At 39.4% G+C, this 20,883-nt stretch overlaps 1 protein-coding gene across 1 annotated transcript in view; it reads right to left on the reverse strand.

Moving 5' to 3' along the window:
• The window catches only part of NDUFAF2 (NADH:ubiquinone oxidoreductase complex assembly factor 2), a 48,624-nt gene extending 27,796 nt beyond the window's left edge, over window positions 1–20,828 (reverse strand). Inside the window, exon 1 of the mRNA XM_051788331.1 lies at window positions 20,687–20,828. Within this exon, the coding sequence (XP_051644291.1) occupies window positions 20,687–20,813 (127 nt within the window). The 5' untranslated portion in view covers window positions 20,814–20,828. The remainder of the gene's footprint in view (window positions 1–20,686) is intronic.
• Window positions 20,829–20,883: the final 55 nt, after the last annotated feature.

Below are 20,883 nucleotides of genomic sequence, written 5' to 3' on the forward strand. Positions count from 1 at the left end.
AAGTCTCACAAACACAGACTCAGATGAAAAACTGGGATGCAGATATATCAATAGAACACAACAAATAAACTCCTGCTGTAGTTAAGTTGCTTGTTCACATCTACAAAGTAATTACACAAAAACTCTTGCAAACTTCACATCTGAGCAAGATGTGAATGAACAGAGGTCCCAATATTTCAGGCACTGCAAAAAGGTGGAAGTGGTCCCCCTCTAAACATGGCAACATGGCTCTGAAGTTGATGGTGTTGTTGAGAATCAGAGTAGAACAAGACTAAGCTCCTGACCCCTCTGCAAATGTCACAGTCAATCAGGAGACACGCTGAATGCATATATTGTGTTCAGAAAAGCCTCTTGGGTCATCCAGCAGGGGAAATGCTACTCTTCATGGGTTAAAATACAGCTTTAGGAAGAACACAAGAAACACTGTTGTGAAAGCTCAGGAAGAAAAGGTACTGGCGGGACAGGGGTGTACATGTGCAAAGGACAGAGCCAAAACTTGATGCAGACTTCCCAGGAAGTCTGTGGGAACCTAGCAGTCTACCTGGCACTTCATTGACATTTTTAGCTAAGCTGATGACAACCAAAATGCCATTTTGAAAGGAAGGCTGATAAAAGGGAATAGGTTAGCATGGATTCAGAGGGACAGCCAGTTAGGCAAGATCAGGGGGATCTAAGCAAAGAGCAAAAGTTCTTCCTTGAAAAAAGAAGAAGCAATTTCAATAAGACAGGATAAGTGACTACAGCATGACCCTGAACAGGTAAATAGTTTGTAGGGATGTTTGTGAAGTGCAGCCTGCTACAATAAAGAAAATACTGAAAGCTCAAGGAAATAAAATACCTAACAAAGACTGAAATAAATGTACATAACAGTAGAGTCTGCCACGGTTGCCAAAAGAGAAGGTATTTTCCATTTCATCATAGATCTGGGTCAAGCAAGAAGTTTTGTACTTTATAAATAATCTCATGGCTAAGTCCTGTGAGATGAGGCAGTCAGGGTCAACACAACCACGTGAAGGGGTAACAGGGACTCCTTTCCCTCAGATCTCAGAAAATAGCACCCTAAAGGGTCATGATAGCACAGACCCCAGCATAACAAATAATGCTACTGCACCCAAGGGCACTGCTGCCCAGCTGACAATATAACCATAGGCCTGGCAGCCAAAGAGCGGGATCTGGCAACCATCTTTTGCATCCCGATATTTTACGCATGTTTTTTTTAAAACAGTTCTGAAGTTTCTATTTGAATACACAGACCTTTCACTTGGACTGAGCTTTAACCAATCCCAAAGAACTAATCTGAGATGGAAAAAAAATTGTTACGGAAATGTCATGGTAGAGATAGTTGTGATCGTGTGTATAATGTGATATGGTATTTATTTGTACAGTCATTGTAATATATTCCCTTTCCCCCACTTTGAGTCTGGTGTGTTTTGTCTGGAAAAACCCATCTCACATTAGGTTGAGATGTGGGAGGGGGAATGGAGCTAGGGAATTGGATTTTGGGGCTATCTCAAACCATGACATAAAACAAAATGAAGAACATGAACATCGCCTGGCCTGGGAAAGAAGCATGATACATTGAACTCAAAACTCAAAATGCTACCACAGAAAATTCCTGTGCTTCAAAATCCCAATAGTACATAGCAGATATATATTGCGGCAGCAAGTTTCAATAACTGTAGGTTATCACTTTTTTCCAACTTGAAAGTTTAATTTTTTACTCAGGTAAACTAACTGAACTTGAATACCTCACCCCATAAGCAAATTCTGCCTTATTTCCACTTTAGAAAGAAAAAATTACTGAAAAGGGCTTGAAGACAACTCTGTATCTATAACATGATGGGCCTATACATCTTGAATTCAAAACTGTCATTTCCGTTATAAAAAACAGAGGATATGCCTCCTCCTTTGTGATTTATATTAATTATTATAATAGCATTTCAACCTCATAATCCTTAAGAAGAAGTTGGTAGATAGTTAATAGGCAAAAAAAAAAAATCTCCCCATGATTCCACTTTCGTTCCCTAATTTGTTTAAAAGATGTGAGGGCTCAAAGAGAGATGCTTAAAATTAGAAATCTCAAAAAGTTCAGAAACAAGTTTCTAAACATTTCTGACTCATTAGTTTGAACTTCACATATGATAAAGGTTTTTTTATGTTTATCAGTCATTATATTTTTCTTTACTTTTGTGTTTATACTTAAAATAAACTTCTAGTGTGCTTTTCCACATATCTTTATTATGCATATGTTACATATGCTATTTAGTAGAACATTGGTCATTTGTTAAAAATGTATTGAAATAAAAAATACGAAATAAATTGTAACCATAATTAGTATATGATTTAAAAAAAATTAAAAGAATGCTAAAGTAATGCATATAGAAACTTAAGTTACAGCATTTGTCTCAATGTCATTTCTTACTAATTGTTTTGACAACATGGATTTATTTTTGTGAATGTATGTTGTTTTTTAAATGATCAATAAAATGAGACTTGTTATTTAGAAAAATAAATTCAGATCTTACACATCCTCTCCTGTCTGTGTGTGCGTATGAATGAGAGGGAGAAAGTAAAGATGAGATTTTCACCCTTAAGAGACAACCTACTTTAGCGTATTTCAATACCATTCATTTTTTTATCCTGGGAATTTATTATAAAATCAAATTACTTCTATGATAAATATTCTATAATTACCAGTAAGAATCTTATTTTTCAGTTTAAGGATACTTTTGATTTGCAGTTGCATTTTACATATGTACAGATGACTAAATGTGTATTTCAATATCAAAATTCAGACATTCCTAGTTCAAATCAATTAAACTGAAAAATCTTTCCCTTCTGGCTGCCTATATTTCTCTTTAATCCTGGTCAGTATAAGACCTTACTACAAGTAATTTGCTACTATAAGGCTGAGGAAAAAATGCTAACCTCACAATTTTTGTCATTTTTTCCCCTACTTCCCCTGCAGGCTGCTACTGTTTATGGCCTTTATGGAAATATAAATTCAACCAGCAGCTGCAAATTTCATGAGACATCCATCTTCATGCTGAATTTCTAAATGAGTGTCAAAACATTCTGTAGATTTCTCCCTGATGAAACACTTTGAATTGTAAATTTCTGCAATTTTCTTATGTTAGAATTTGAGCTGCACTAAAATAGAGCCAGTCCAGATACACTCCCTGCCAGCTTGAGACAAGTAATTTTTCTCCTCATTATCTCACTCTACCATTGAAAGGGTTCAAAATAATCCATGCAAAATTATCTGTTTCTTTTTTATTTTACATAAAAAATTAAATATAATTTTCTGTTCTTTTTAGAAGAAAATAGAAAGGCCTTCAAAACATTCCAGATGCTCTCAAATCAGTCATTTGAACCCACTATTGATTTTACAGTATTTTGCAGTGATAAACCCCCAGAAATTAATTAGTTGCAATGCAACTTAAAGAATTTTCTATAGCGTCAAAACAGTTCACAGAGACAGTGTCTTCTAAATCTCAGCCTACATTATATGTTGATGGAAATAGAAAACAGATACATAAACTACCAAAATCAAAACTTTAGTAGAGTTTTGAACAGTTTGCTGTTTCCTGAGTACAGTAAAGCAATAAGTTTCTCATTTGGTTATTGTTTCTTACAGTAGCTTTAAAAGTACACACAGCCTACCAAGCATATTATAGCAGTTCAAATATTTTGCTTTAGAAAAACATTTGTTTCTCTCTTTCTCTAGACACTGACACGAAATATGTAAAACAACACCACTTTTCCAATTTGCAAGCAAACTAAATATTTCTCTATTATGTAGCAAGGAGGTAAAAAGAATTCACAAAGAGAAATTCACTAATAAAGACGATTTATCTATTCATGTAGTTAAGAACTAACTGACTTCCTGTTTCTTTTCTTCTCTCCACGGATGAATGTTGTGGTGGGGTGGGTGGGGAGTTTACTGACCTGTACTTTACCATCACTGAAAAGATTGATACTCTTCTCTTCTGGATAAATACCACATTCCAAAACACAAGACTGTCTTTCAGTTTATGCAAAATTCAAAGGGGCATCTTCTTTTTGTATACATCAATCCTTCAGTTAATTATCAGAATGAGGGAAGAAACATCAAAGTGAGCTACAGAATAATTGCCTTGCAGAAGACTTTCAATGTACTGAGCTTTTATCACTTAATATATCACTATATCATTTCTTTGGTCAAGTTGTCTCCTGTTTGCTGGCAACTCCCTCAGTTACCTGCCCTGCCTTCTGTTTTATGGGAACTGGAATGACCTAATAGTTGACCATAATTCCAAACCCTCAAAACTGATCTATACAACTTCCCAGACTGCTTTCTTAACCTTGAGTATAACTTACTGATTTAAAAGACAGTAACTACGTGGGAGCACCAGTCAATATCAAAAATCAGGTTAGTCTCAAAAAAAGGCCCAAGCAGCTGCAGAGTGACTTGCACTACCTTAGGTGAAATCTTACGCTCTGGCAAACAAGGAGGTCAAATCACTCAGAGAAAAATTACTGGGCTCCCTTTTAAACTATTCTTATTAAACTGACCCTTATAAACTTGCTATTATTAGAATGTTGTTGTCTGCTGATCATGACAAAAGAGCCCTCAACTTTTCTGAAAATGTTATTTCAAGAGAACTCTGGTTTTGTTTCATGTGAGGCAGATGTTCCGTGACACATACGGTTTCCATGAACAAGTTTTAGCTACAACTTCTGCTACGGTAGATGTAAGAATGGTAATTACTGAATGTATTGTAACAGCTTTCGTTATAACAGATTCTTGAACATTATTTGGTTATTTTTATCTGTGGAGCCTGCCAGAAAGGAAGGGAGGCATAACAAGACAATCTGGTTCTATTTCTCAAAATATCCAGAGTACTAATGATAGAGCTTGCTGCAATATATGCAAAGTACAGGAACCAAGAATCCATCCTAATTGTATTAATTCACTATTATTGGCCTCTTGTTCCTATTCAATTTTAGGGTTTAATTTTGTTATTCCTTATTTCAAAACCTCACCACTATTTCTCAAAACCAATTACTTCTATTTTATCCATATCCTCCAAGTTCTAGGTTTATTAGTGCGCAGAGTGTTGAAGCACTTCCAAATGGAGCTGATCAAATTTCCATCTAACATTAAAGTGCAGAATTTTCCAATTTATAAAATAAAATAGATTATGTTGTAAATTTTAGATATTATACTTTAGAGATAAAACATTCTTGTACACAACAATTGAATTTTTCATTGTATGTTAATTGGACCAATACTTAAATATAATTCAAATTATACTGAAAGCTACTGCCTTCTAAGAAGCAGGTGCACAATCTGAAAGCCAATGAATTGAGTACTGCAGAGATTATGCTGACATTTTTATATCACACTATACATTTATGCAATACTTCAAACTAAATGTTAAATAAAAAATAGGCATTAATGAACCGTGGGTTAATTTGAGAAAATAATGTACATTCCCTACTTGGTAGAGGAAAAAAAAATAAAAACCACTGCAGCATAAGACTCTCCTAAATCTTAAATGAGTATTAATTTATCTTCTCTTCCCCTCTTTGAATTGCTTTGCTGATTCCAAGAGCAGTTAGAAATGGACAGAATCCTAAATACCAATTGTCGTTCAACACTAAAGCTCCCACTGAAAAGCACTTTCCTAAACTTTTCAGTCCCTCTAATTCCATTTCTTTGTAACTATATTCATTATGAGATTTGATCCAAGACTTTGCCCCTCTCACCTTATTGCCATCGTATACTTATTTGGCCTTTCATAACATTTCCTCTATATAGTCTGTCAACAATACTGCTTTCAAAAAACTCTACCATACCATTTCTTTCTATAGTTATATTTTCTCTCTACATTACTTCATTGGCTTCCACCTTTTTCTGTCGTGTCATCAAAAGGAGCTAGAAAGCTCCAGTGCTACAGCATTTGCAGCAATTGTTCTAACAGCTGCTCTCAGAAACATGTAACTAATAATTATCTTGCTGTACTTACAAGGCAAGTGCCTCATGGCACTGGCTGTCCTTCATTCCCTGTTGTCTTTCTGTGTTTCACCTCTGGAGACACTGCAATCTTTGCAACACAAACATCCTTCAGACAAATATTTGTTGTACAGATACCACAACATAAAGCAAATCACTTTTACTATTTCTTTCTGATACAAGTTACTGCTAAGCACTGTCCACAGTTCTGCTGAGCTTACTATCAGGGTTCACCCATTTCATACATAAAAACACATTCTTCTCTTCTAAGAATTTAAAGATTTGCCTCCTTCTGTCTTAAGATGTCTCCCACTGACACCTCCAAATATATGTATGATCTTGATACTAAAATTAGCATGTCTAAACCAGGTCTTGTTATCCTCCCTTTCCACATAATCATGATGAAGAATGCCATCAATATCCTCCTTTCTTTCTGGTATTGTTTTAGAATTGAAGCTCTCTTGCCTCTATAATCAAGATTTCTCTCCAATGTATATGTTCTCTTTGAATAAGATTTTTTCAATAAGACTTTCCTGATTTCCCACACTGCTAAATCTGCCATGCAGGCACAACTACAACAACGTAATTTTCTCCTGACTTGGCATATGCATCCTACCCTACTCATGTATTTATAACACTGCTGCAACAATTGTTTTTCTAGTCAGGAACTGTGAGCAGTTCAATTGTGTCTTCAGACACTTTACAGGTTTTCTATTTTTCACTTCAACTACAAGCTACTTTGTTTTCAAACTCCTCTGCAAGCTTCTTTCTATAACCTGAGACAGGTAGACTTCTACGACATATGGGTGTGTACCAATCAAGCTAAATTTATTTTCTGTCCCTTGGCTAAATGGGAGAACTCTTTGTCTGGTATTGACAAAGAGCTCCTTGGAAGCATTACCTTACCATCATACTGCATCTGCACAGACCGCATAGACTGATTAGTAGAGAATCCACTGGCAGAAACTTTATAGAAAGTCTACTAAAATACTCAATTTGATAATCTCTTCTGGTGACAGGGTTAAATGGCTTCTTTCAAGACTGAAAAAAGTATTTAATATACCTGCCAAAAACCTGTGATCATAGTAACAAATCACACTAAACTTATTATTTCAGCACATAAAAAATCCATGTTTTGTTCTAACACAAAACAAAAATGAGAATCTCATCTGTAATCCTACAGAAACACTAAAGATTAAGCTACACAAGAAGGGATGTGCTTCTAGGTTCCCACACTCAGTCACCAATCTCCCACCTCACTTTTAGCTCAAAGGTTCCACCTTCTTCCTTTGTCCCAGCTTCATACCTCATGGGACCACATGCTCAACTTTTTCAATTGAGTTGAACTGGCACAGCAACAGGTCTCATGAATGCTACTGCCAGCTTGAAGGACAGAAAGAAAAGGAAGAACAAGATCTCTCCCTTTCATCAATGACAAACTTCTGTTAATCAACAGAGTCAACCTCATTTCACCTTCAAGTTCACAAGAGATTCTGGCTCCATTTTTTTGGACATTATCCCATGCTATTACATATTTGGGTCAGACCCAAATCTAGGAGCTGCCTATCTTCCAACTCTGGCACAGAAGCTGCTTACACAGCATCTCATTTCAATTTGAGAATGTTGTCAGCTCTGCAGACACCAAGGTCAAGTGAAGAAGGAGGGCAAGAAGGTGCTCCAGGTGTCAGAATGGAGATTTCCCCTGCTGCCCATGATGCTTTCTCTCTGGATATCAGTGACTGGATGTGACCCTATTTCAAGGACTTCAGTTCTCTTAAAGTCTATTGTGGCTAGTATGTTCAGCTCCTCAGACTTTGCAGTGGATATCTTTTCAATCCGCCTTTCTGATTGTTGTTCTCTGGACCAACTTTTCTTCATCCCTGAGTTTGATATCCCTCTTACAGACACAAAATGTCAATCACTACATAAGCTTCTTAACTTACAAAGCTTGTGACATTTCCAATTCCTACAGCACTGACCACTGCCTGCACAAGTCTGCCAGAATCCACCCCTTCTTTGACCTCTTCTCATCAGAAGCAAATTTCATACTGACTGCAGTTCCCCTCGATGGTGCTTCCAGATCATGTAGATGAATGAGGATAGTCAAATCAGTCCTTCACTTCAAGGAGGATGAAATGATAACATGTTGCATTTCATATGCACATGGTAGTAAAGAAGGGACATTTACTGCCGTGGTCCGAAGAGGGGATGGGACACGAGGAAGGGTGCCAGTAGAATGCTTTATTCACACGTGCACGCTGTCTTTTATCAGCTCAGGAGGGAAAAGGGCCAGAACATAGGGCAGAGCATGAGACAGACAAGCGGGGGGGACAAACCAGGATAAGGACATGGGCAAAAGAGGGAGGAATGTGGGAGGAACCGGGGAGAGAAGGGGCGAATGGAGGCCGTCCCTTCTCTGCAGCTTCTCCAGCCAATCCGCAGGAAAGCAAGGGAGCGGACAAGCCTGAACATGGCCGGGAAGTACAAATTCTGGGGAAGCACACAATGTGTATATACATCATAACTGTAAAGTCTGTATCATAAAGTCCTTTCAATCACTGTACATTTTTTTCCACTTTTGAGATTTTCCCCATTCTAATTCCTGGTCCTTCACAATTTACAAATTAAGATCTCGTTCACATCCCTATTTCACAATTTCCTTTCCCTCAACCTGTCACACTCATTTCTTGGTGTACTTCCTTTCTATGCTATCCCTGTATCCAGAAATTGAGCATGAAACTGATTCTTCCCTCTCCTTCAAGCAAAGCAGTTCTTATCTTTGCAAATCTGACCTTAAGACTATCAAGCTTCTGATGACAGCAACTTTATTTGGTATTCTAAAGGTCTATAAAGAACACAAGAAACTTATCATACAAAGTAGAAGTCAGACCTAATTCTTCACCACCTTCTCTATTCTTTAGGAGAAATTAAAAAGGTTACAGTGGCCCACATGGTAGCATGCCAACCTTCCTGTTTAAATATCTTTTACTATGGTTTCTCAACTGCACTCTTTTGTTCAGTTCTTTGTTATTCCATTCTATCTTCCCTTTTAAAATGAGGGTGTAGGCCCACTACTTTTATTTAAATGCTTTAATTTTCTTTGTAGTCTTATTTTATAATAACAGTTTCTAAAAAAAGATATACAAAATTAGGTACAAGCAGAAGTGGACACATAAATTTTTTACATGAGAATCACAATCCACAAAGTATGTAGACAGTATTTATAATCTTGTTAACCAAAATTCATTTAAGTAATGCACTGAAAGTAATTATACAGACATATTAGAAAAAAACATTTCCTGTACTGGCTACTGACACACTCGCACTCTCTTCCAGGTTAAATCTGTTCTTTAGTTTCTTAATACAATTTCAAACCCTAAAACCTTACACAGAGTGGGTGATTTGTTCTTCCTATGCATATTAATGATAGATTTTTCCCTCCTTTGGAACCAGAAATGTAAGTTGAATTCTCCTCAAAATAATGAAACTAAAAGGCATAGAATTTAGTCATAAAGCAGGCATAATGCCAACAATCCTGATAGATATAATGATCATGTTTGCAACACACTCAGCTCTCTCTTACTCTCAGCTCTACAGGTGGCAGCTGTTCAAATCAGCATGATTAACAAACTCTGCTAAGATTATTCCACCTATTAAAAACAACTCTCTTTCTAGCACTGCACTGCTTCTTTCTCTATACACTTCAGAAAAAAGTTATTAACACGAGGAAATTTCTAAAGAAGTATTCTTTTTACTATCTGATTTTTTGGCCATCAGAGACCTAAAAAAAAAGAAACCCACACCAAACCATCCTGTCTCCACACGCCTCTGCTGAAAGAATCAACACAGGTTTTCAAGCCAAAACCACAATAATTAAAAGTTACAAATGTACAGCATATAAACCTTAATACCAGCAGGCAGAATTTAACAAGATCAGCATCTCAGTTTAATACTAATATACACACTGGAGAGCAAACCTGGCTGTAGCAACAGATAATATGCAAGTTACTGCCTGTCTGTATGACTACTTATTGCTATTCCTGGTTTTGCAAGTCAGAGAGATTAACATACCATGCCTCTTGTCAGTTCACTTCTGGCAACTGAAGGAAAAACACATGGAAGAGATTATTATGAGTGCCATCACATGGCATGTACAGGACAACCAGGGGATCAGGCCCAGCCAGCAGGGTTTAAGAAAGGCAGGTCTTGCTTGATCAACCTGATCTCCTTCTATGACCTACCTAGTGGATGAGGGAAAGGCTGTGGATGTTATCTACCCAGACTTCAGTAAAGCCTTTGATACTGTCTCCCACGGCATTCTCCTGGAAAAGCTATTAGCCCATGGCTTGGACAGGTGCACCCTTCACTGGGTTAAAAACTGTCATGATGGCCAGGCCCAGAGAGTGGTAGTGAATGGAGTTACACCCAGTTGGCATCTGGTCACAAGTGCTGTTCCCCAGGGCTCAGTACTGGGCCCAGTCCTGTTCAATATCATTATCGATGTGGATGAGGGGACCCTCACTGAGTTCACAGATGACACTAAGTTGGGTGGGAGTGCTGATCTGCTGGAGGGTAGGAGGGCTCTGCAGAGGGATCTGGACAGCCTGGATACATGGGCTGAATCCAATGGTATGAGGTTCAACGAAGCCAAGTGCCAGGTCCTACCCTTGGGCCATAACAACCTGCCACAGGCTGGGGCAGAGTGGCTGGAAAGTTGCCTGGCGGAAAAAGACCTGAGGGTGCTGGCTGACAACAGCTGAACATAAGCTAGCACGTGCCTAGGTGGCCAAGAAGGCCAATGCCATCCTGGCCTGTATCAGCAATAGTGTGGCCAGCAGGACCAGGGAAGTCATTGTGCCCCTGTACTGGGCACTGGTGAGGCTGCACCTTAAGTCCTGTGTTCAGCTCTGGGCCTCTCACTACAAGAAAGACATTGAGGTGCTCGAGTATGTCCAGAGAAGGGCAAAGAAGCTGGGTAAGAGTCATAGTCTTATGAGGAGGAGTTGAGTGAGCTGGGGTTGTTCAGCCTGGAGAAAAGGAGGCTCAGGAGTGACCTTATCACTCTCCACAACTATGTTAAGGGAGGTTGTGGCCAGGTGGGGATCAGTCTCTTCTCCTAGGCAGCTAGAGACAGGATGAGAGGACATAGTCTTAAGCTGCACCAGGGGACATTCAGGTTGGACATCAGGAAGAGTTTCTTCACAGACAGAGTTGTTAAGCATTGGAATGGGCTACCCAGGAAGGTTGTGGAGTCACCATCCCTGGAAGTGTTCAAGAAACAACTGGACAGGGCACTTAGTGCTAAATCAAATTTCAAGTCAAATCAAAGGTTGGACTCAAGGAACTCAGAGGTGTTTTTCAGCCTTAGGGATTCCATGATTCTATATCACTGCAACTAAACACTGATTTTTCATATGTTAATGCTTTTGTAATCTGCAGTGAGCTCTTCAAAGTGCAATTGCTTTTGCTGCATAACATATCACCCAGATTGAAAAGCTATTTTGTCATTTCACAATTTATTTCTGTATAAACACACACACACACACAACTACTTTAGAGGTAGGTTGTTTATTCCGTAATCGCTCCAGAAAGTAATAGTCAGCTGTCAATGCTTGTTATTCCTGAAACAACATTGCCACCACCTGGATAAGCTTCCAACTGCCAGGTATTGCTGGACTGTGAGTGTGTGTATCTGGAAAAAACCTTCCTATGTGAAAAAAACACAAACCACCAAACACTTTCTCCACAGGCTTATTTTCACATCCAAGATAATTAAGTCTTCTAAAATTTTGTTTTCTATTTGTTGATCAAAATTCAAATTCTATGTTTCATTAGGTATGTAAAACTAAAACAAATGTATCATCTTTCCAGCAACATTTGAAAAACTAGTTTGCAAAACTACCTTTTATGTTCAGTAATATTCTGTACAATTACCTGCAATACCCAATAATCAGCTTACAAATGCTTCACACTATCATAATAAATTTCTGCCTCTTCCTCAGATGTCACTCCTGTTATCCAGAAAGCTAGCATTCAGAGTCAAAAGAAAACCATAGCTCTAACCTCAGAAGATATGCTTTGGAGAGATGTCACTCCTTCCACTCTCTTAAGCATCATAAATTACAGGGATAAATTACATCATCACATTACAGGAATGTTTCAGTCTAGTCTTCAACGCAAAACTATATTTTATAGCATACTTTTAAGAAAAGTAGAAATTCTCTACACTTCTGATACACAGGAAGGCAACAGGTCACTTCCTAAAACAGAAAATAAGGAATTACTAAAACTAGCAAAGAGGATTCCTTTAATCTTAACAGAACCATAAATCTTTCTAACTTTCATAAAATGGTGTATATACTTCTATCGAAGTCTGCATTCAATCAGATTTAGGACATCTTACATGTATTATGCAACTGAATGCTTACTATTTTTCCTTATACAGATTCTTCTTTATTTGCACATTTCTGGTTTGTTGAGAACTTTGTTCACAAGATACAGGCCTTTTATGCAAACGTGAGTGGGCATTTCACATGAAGTAAATGTTTCCCACAGTAGTCAGTGCTTGCATTCAATTATTAGCAACAAAATTTACACCTGAAACTTGGTAATGCCACTTGTATTTCTAGATATTTATAAGGTATTTATAAAGTACCAAGAAACTCTGGTTTACCAGTTTCTTTATTAAAGTTCACAGTATCAGCTCAGGCCACATATGGCCCCCTAATGCAGAGCTTATGCAACATGCAAAAACCTATGGAATACAGAATGCTTTGGGCTTTATCCAGCTGTTCCTGGTAAGCTGCAGGTCCAAAACAAGTCAAACCTGAGTCTGCTGTTCCCCCAAAGGTAACCTCAAAACCTGAACCATGTTTTTAACGCTGACACATAATCTTTGAAATCAACTACCCTCTTGATGATGACCTACTGTTCTTATAAAAATTTGCATATGCTGGTACTTCACAGTACTCATTTTAACTCTTAATCATTATAATAGATGAGAGAACAAATGAAGAAATAGAAAAAGTTTAAATAAAAGCTGCTCATTAATCAGCCTTTCAAAAAAAAATTATATACCACATCTTAAGTATTTAGTGCCTCTTCTTCCTGCATTTTTTAAATAAACCAGTTACTAAGAGTTTTTATAAATTATTTTCAATGAAAAATGGAACCAGCTATTTCCAGTAAGATATATTTGGTTGTAATAAACTGTATGAGGAATTTGTTTTGCAATTTAAAAAATATTTTCTGCAGAAAGAAAAATTATTCATGTACCAAAGCCATGGAAATGCCATGACAGTATGTTATATAATAAGAAAAAATAAATGAATTATGTTGATAAATCTAGTCTATTTAGTGAAATACTTGTCCAAAATACTGAAATGAGTCATCAATCAGTACTACCCAATTGTCTATTCCCATCTTTTATCACACCTGAAGAATCATTTCTGAGTTAATGAGCTATGCTGGATGTTCCTCTAATGACAAGCATAGTGTAGTTGTACTGTTTAATCACTGTCATCACTTTAAGGTAATCTTGTAAAAAAACACCACTTACAGAATGTCATTAAGCACAGAATCATCTTTACTTCCAGATAAGCCTATCTCACTATAGTTAGTGCTGAATGTCTGACCTGACTTAGAAGATGATAGTTGTTTTTCCCACTTGAAAATAAAAGTCTCTGATAAACATTAAACGTGATTTCAGAAAATTAACTAATCCAATTTTGAATTCTCCTGTATTCCTGTGGAGAGAACAATTAATTTTTAAGGATCTTTTCTCTACATATTGACACTAAAATTTTTCTTAACTCCTTTTCTATTTCTAGCCATTACTTTTTCTACTGAATTTACTGACTTCTTATTCTCACAGTCTAGGGATTTTAAACATTCACTTTCTTTCAAGAGAAATAAGATAACCAGACTGAAACAGCAAAGTCTTACATCTTGTTAGAAATCCAGGAGAATTTTTTCTTCCCCCTGCCCCCCCAGGAGTTTGAATGGAAAGGAGGAAAGGAGTCAATTAGCCTTACAAAAGAACTGGCTGGCCTGACCGCAATCCTAAGGGATGGCCCAATAGACGCTGGGGGGATAGGGGAGGAGTTTTGGGAGGGGGTGGCTGGGCTTTTCTGGGAAGGGGAGAGGTCGGATGGCTGACTTCTCTCTCTCAGACAGAGACGGGGGTCTGCATGCGGGCATTTGGAGAGAAGGCCTGGAAGTCTGACTTTCTGGCTTCTCGTCCTGGTCAGCCCTGACTGCTGGCCTCAACTTGCCTGCGAGCTGTCTTTTGTCTCCAGCCCGGACCTGCTGTGTTTTCATCGGAGAGTCTCTGTGCTCGCTGGGAGAAAAGGAGGAGCTTTGAAACACCGTCATCTGAGAACAACAGTGAGTCCCGTGGGGGTGCACTGCTTTTCCTCCTGCCCTTCTTCCACTGGGGAAAAGGTCTCTGTTTTCTTTCCGGCTTCTCCCACAACCCGAGACCCCCCCCAGAGCCCTCCCCGTGTGGTGACCGCCAGAGCCCGACAGCGCCCCCTGCAGGTCACCACGAGAACTGCAGGCCCTGCACCTCCGGTGATCCAACAGCGCCCCCTGCCGGCCAACACAGGGTACTGCAGGGACTGCACCTCCAGTGACCCAACAGCGCCCCCTGCAGGCCACGGTTAGGACTGCGCTAAAGGACAGAAAAGTATTCATTCAGACCTTTTTTTTTTTTCTTTTGTTTGCAGGGGACTTTTTCTGGGTATAGGACTATTGCCTAAGGTTTTTTTTTTTTGGGTTCTGTTACTGTTCTTGCCAACATACATATATCTTTTAACAAAGGGTTGTTATTTCTTCTGTTTTTTTCCACACTTCCTCAATTAAAGCCCCTTAATTTTGAATTTACAATTGCTGAGAGAGGGGAGTTTGGTTTGTCTCATAACTCATCCTCTTTAGCAAACTTTCCAGTCTCTTCAAACTGAGACACATCTGTCTTCCCTTCCTCTCCAAAATGCCAATCCTTTCTATATTCACTCAGGAGAATATGATACTCTTGCAAACTCATATCTTTTTGCCATTACTCATTAGAACTTTTGTAATTAAGGCAAAATATATGTTAAAACCAGCACTTGCACATCACTGACAATGGATACCACTTCTTTACAACAACTTATTTAAATTGCTAGCTCTTCTCCTAATAACCTAGTTACTCAGAGACAGTCAAAACCAGGAACACAAGTCAACTTTCCTTTGACAGCAAACATGTAAAGGTGGTCTCAGGGTACAGTTGCTACATCTTGAGTTTGACCTGGACATTCAAGAGCTTAGGATATTGGTGAGACTACATCTACTGTAGTGACTTGAATCAAAGCAGGTGAGGATTTGTAGTGAATCCTGTGATGCCTCTATTTACCACATGATTACTTAGATCTCAAAGTAGTTTCTATATGCACAACTTTCCATTTTTAAGAAAAAATCCTCACTTATAAAACATTTCAAAAAATAACAGGCTATTAGGTGCAAAGGCAATCTGAAAGCCACATCTGAAGCACATACCTAACACTTTTTTACTTTTTTTGAGATCTCCAATTCTGTATTGCAGTCACTTAGCCCAGCAAAACAAACTTAATTTAACCTGAAGAAAACTCTCAGAATCACAAGTGATGGAGGTGTGAGGAAACTCAGCATAAACGACTTGTATCTACTACTCCCTACTAATGCAGAAAAGGCCTCAGGTTCCAAGAATGTCCTGTACTCTGGACTGAGTGTAGGAGAGCACAATTCACAACTGACAGAAACAAAACATTCTTTGCATCACACACTTCATGTATTTCTATTCCAAACCCCTGCTGAAGACTAGGGCAGGCCAAAAGAAAGGTGTGAGACAGCTTTTGCTTGAAGGAAAAGGCAGTGTAGGTACTACCTATACCATCCACTCTCACCTCCTGCTGAAGGTGGGAGATCCCTGCTGGTCTGAAACAAAGCCCAGCCTGTCCTGATAGACCCACCACGTCTAAGTCAAGAGACAGAAGGCAGGACCTGTCTCTTCTGCACGCTCTTTCTGCAATATTTGATCAAGTACAGTACAAAGGGATCAAGCACATTAGGCCCATCACTGTGCTAGAGCTACTCAGTCCTCCCCAAATCCACAGGACAGACAGCAAACACAGTGCAGACACACTGCAGTGACCTTGCAGTGGAACCTGTACTCAACTGCTGACTGTCTCTACAGGGCTTCCTCTACAACTCATTTTCTTTCCAGTGCTGTTCCCATCCTGAACTGGTCTCTATATATCAGGGCACTGGGTAAGATATGAACGATATATGCTGCAGATCTTCCTAATGTACAACAAATAACACTCTCCAACACTTAAAAAGAGAGCATTGCTCTCTCAGCACTTTTAAATTCTTAGTTGCTTTAAAAATTGAGCTTCAGAAATTTTCTGCATTTTATTTTCTATAGATGTTCCTCAATTTCTATTACCTTCCCCCATCCATATCCTTAAACTTCTTCACAAGTTAAAAAAGCCCACAAATGCCGGTGTGACCCTGCTGTACAGAACTGTGACCAATGCAGGATGCTGCTCAAAAATGTTGTGAGAGCCAGTTAGTTACCAAAACCCAAGGTAGTAGGTGCTACCATCTGTAAACACTTCCCTAGTGTCAGAATGAACTGCTTTCTCCTCAGTCACAAGATCATACAAACCTGAGGGAAGACTGGCATACTTCCCTGCTCTGGAATAGGTGAAACCTAGAACCTTTTCTATACTGACACTGCAGGGACTGCCATCCACAGAAGTAAATGCATAAATTACAGTGGAGATTCCAGTGGGTGGGGAAATTTAATGGACATAGAATCACCTACATCCAAGTAATACCACATAACAAGGGACTGTAGCAAGAGGCTGGTTAGGTTCAGAGAAAACTGTATCTTAAAATAATAATAACATGCATTCACAAGACAATCCGTTTTGAAAAGTGGGTGAAGGTCTGTCAGTTGGAAATGGAAGAAGAAAATGGGTATCCAAACTAGGACATCACAAAAATGAAATTTATAACAGTACTAATATGATACATGCTGTACTATATGCTGTCAGTTGTGGAGATCCACATTCTGTGTATGTCTCGATTCCACAATCAGTATAAATATGTCTTGATTCCAGTGGGTCCCCTAGTTGAATTGTATGACAATTTGACAGTGACTTGCCATGACATGCTCCCAGCTACTCCCAGTTTCCTCCTGCACAGTTTGACATGCAAATGTAATAAAAATACTTTATTGTTCTTCATCCAAATGTCTCATAAAGATTTATAGTAGTTTTGAACTTTGACAGGTGGATCCCCTGCATCTGGCAGGGTAACATTTCAGACTATTCCAAGAACAGTTGTCAACCTGCTTTGCACTGACATAGCTAATTCATAATCCATGTTCTTAAATTTTGCACACCAAAAGGTCTAAACGCTGCAGTATTATCCACTCAGAAAAAAAATTTGATAAGAACCTATCTTAAATAAATTAATTTCACATCAGTTTTCACTGATCTTAAGATATTCACAGGATATTTCCTATCTGTTTTCTGAATTTATTGAAACCCATTCCCCTGATGCTGTTCTCATTCTAGTTATTTTCATCCCTCTTTAATGACTGTTACAACTCACATCCCATGGTCAAGAATATGTAACAGTGAGTTCCATTAATTATTATAACACAGAACAAAATCAACAGAATCAAAAGCAAAGTTTGAACACTTTCACAAAAAAACCCCAACACCACCATCAATTTTTTCTTAGCGAGTGGAAGCTTTGCTTACTCCTTTTGGAGTTCTTTCATTCTGCTGATGCTGAGGGGTTAAGGTTTTTTTAGATCCTCTAAAGCCAGAGCTAGAGTACAGTGACAAATATACAGAAAATAAGCAGAATTTTCACAAGTAGTATTTTCAGACATAATCACTGTAGTATTTCCCATATGCATTCTCCTGTTCTCTAGTTACACCAAAAAAAATAACAAAAAACCAATAAGGGAGAATTAACCAACTGTCAATGAACACATTTATGGAAGATGTGCTGAAATTTTTGAGTATCTGAAATTTCAATTTGTAAAGCTAAATTACAGAAACTTTTCCCTTAGTTTGATTCCAAAGCTGGGAGAGGAGCATGGGAAGAGTGAATCAAACATTAGCTCTTTGCCAGATTTCTTATTCTGCTTTTTAATATTGTTTTTAATATACAGTTTTCCCCAGATAATATGCACTTGACTGGGTCAGATTGAAGGAATTAAAAATCTTAATAGCAAACTATTAGAGAAATAAAGGTAAGTATGGTTAGGCATTATTAGAGACTCTGTAAAGTTCTAGCTCTTCACTATGTTTCAAGACATCTTGCGTACCTTTTGCTATCTAAGAGCTCATCCTCTTCATTCCCACTTCTGTGCCAGTTCTAGCTTGCAATTTATTCTTCATCAAGTCATTTTATGCTATGGTTTTAATTAAGTCTTCTACAGGAAGTAGAAAACTATTTGCTATGTCAAATAAATGACCATGAAAAGTTAGCGGCAGTGAGAAACAAAATAGAGGAAAGAGAAGATCTCTCCTTTTTGGTGACAGTAAAACATTGTGCCAGTGCGAGCTGGTGGTGCAGAACTTTCAATGTATCAAGTGAAAGAAAGCTGAACAAACAGAAGAATGAGAGAGAAATATCTAATAACAGAGGCATACTGATAATTCAGCAGATCTGCATTGTGTCATCTGTATCACTAAAATAGATTTAATGTGCAAGAACCTGAAGATTCATATAAGTGCTACTCTCACTGACTTCAGTCAGAGGTGCAACTGCAGAGCATTTCAGAGCCATCCCCTCCTGCTCAAAGGAAAATCAAAGCAACTTCAGCTCTGGAGTGTAATACTCAGCTTAGATGAGGTCTTAGATACAATTATTTCAACTCATTACTAACCTTAAAAGCCTCTTATACTGTGCTCCTGCAGAGTTCAGTAGCTGTGTCCCACCTGCCCTGTCCTCCTATGGCACCACAACTACCATTCCAAACACAGAGATAAACCCTAAAGTTGCAGCATTGGGGTTTCACTGTGAAAGGCATGCCACCATAAATTCAAATATCGAGAAAAAGACTACCAGTAGTTCTGATAAAAGAAGTCATTTTTACTGTTAATAAGGACTGGCACTGCATTAATCACGCAGAAGAAACGTGACTGTAGTTTTTACTGCTTCCCGTATGCTAAAAGATAAAGACTTTTGTACACTCCTCAAAGTCACCATGAACTCCAGCAGTGACAAGATCAAAATCTGAAAGCAAGATGGAGAAAACCTGGAAGCACTACAGTACCACATTAACCCTGAGGAAAAACACACTGCTGACAAAACGGTGTTCACAATATCTTCCCAGACACTTTTTGAGTAGACTTAAAGTCACTGCCAGTTCTTCATGAAGTTGCACAGCAAAATAGGTCAGGGGAACTGCTCTGAAGGAAAATAACTCCAGCAGACATTAAGTTTCTGAAGGGAAGGTGTGCACCTGTTCCCTTTCTCCCTTTATGTAAGGGTACTGACTTAAGTGACTGCACTATCTCAGACTTTCTGCTTCTCCTTGTACTCTGAAAAATACCATGTAAAAAGCCTCCACAGTCTCGGAACACTCTAGCTGATGGAAAAGATATGGAGTACAGCAAGTAGATAAACAAGCCTATGCAGGGAGAGAAAAGAAGACTGTAAAACATTATAGCATGTGCATCTGGACAACTTCAGGAAACCTGCCTTCCATAAATTGTACATAGTGCAGAACACACAGGGCATCCGTAGAGATCGATGTGATCTGTAAGTGCATCTGGACTCCTGGAACACAGGCAGAAACCTAGAAAAGTATTTTTCTGCACAAGTGGGATGAACGTACATTTAAAAAATTATTTCACAGAATCGCAGAATCAATTAGGTTAGAAAAGACCTCTGAGATCATGGAGTCCAACTTACACGTGAACACACCACCACCACTAAGTCCCACATCCAGTCTTTCCTTAAACACCTTCAGGGATGGTGACTCCACCACCTCCCTGGGCAGCCCATTCCAATCTCTAATCACCCTTTAAGTGAAGAAATTCTTCTCAGTGTCCAACCTGAACCTCCCCTGGAGCAGCTTAAGGCTATTTCCTCTCGTCCTGCCGCTGGTTGCCTGCGAGAAGAGACCGATGCCCATCTGGCTACAGCCTCTTTTCAGGTAGTTGTAAAGATCGGTAAGTCTCCCCGATCCTCCTCTTCTCCGGGCTAAACAACCCCAGTTCCCTCAGCCGGTCCTCATAGGACTTGTGCTCCAGTCTCTTCACCAGCCTCACTGCCCTTCTTTGGACCCTATCCTTCAAAGGACATGCAAAAGCGCTCCTGATTACCACAAACCATTGCTGCCTACCTCCCCCCTACAGAGCGGTGGCTGCGCTCTAAAACCCTCAGACGATCGGTTTTAGGGGTTTTTCTGGCATTAGGGCACCAGCCTGTGAAACCGCTCGTGTTTCCCGAAGCACGGGACGGGCCCGTCCTTCCCTCACTTCCCTTCCCTTCCCTTCATTCAGCACCCGCTATTTTGCTTCCGTCAACCGCCGCGAAGGCGCCGCGCACAGCGCTGAGCAGGACACGGACCGCGGGACACGGACCGCGGGACACGGACCGCGGGACACGGCCCCCCCCGCGACTGCCGCCGTTGTTTACCTGCGCGGGTCTCGTGCTTGGGCACCCGGTAATACTTGTTGCCGAACTGGTCGGTGCCCACCAGCTCCTTGGCGGGGCCCAAGAGCCGGAGCCGCAAGGCGCGGAGCGCCCGCCAGGCGAGGCTCATCTCAGGATACCTCCGGCCGAGGCTGCGGCGTCGGACACACACTCAGGGACGCACAGCCCTCATCTATCCC

Source organism: Manacus candei, unplaced genomic scaffold (genome assembly GCF_025592945.1).
Source record: "Manacus candei isolate 608988 ecotype Guabito, Panama unplaced genomic scaffold, ASM2559294v1 h1tg000024l, whole genome shotgun sequence".
NCBI lineage: Eukaryota > Metazoa > Chordata > Aves > Passeriformes > Pipridae > Manacus > Manacus candei.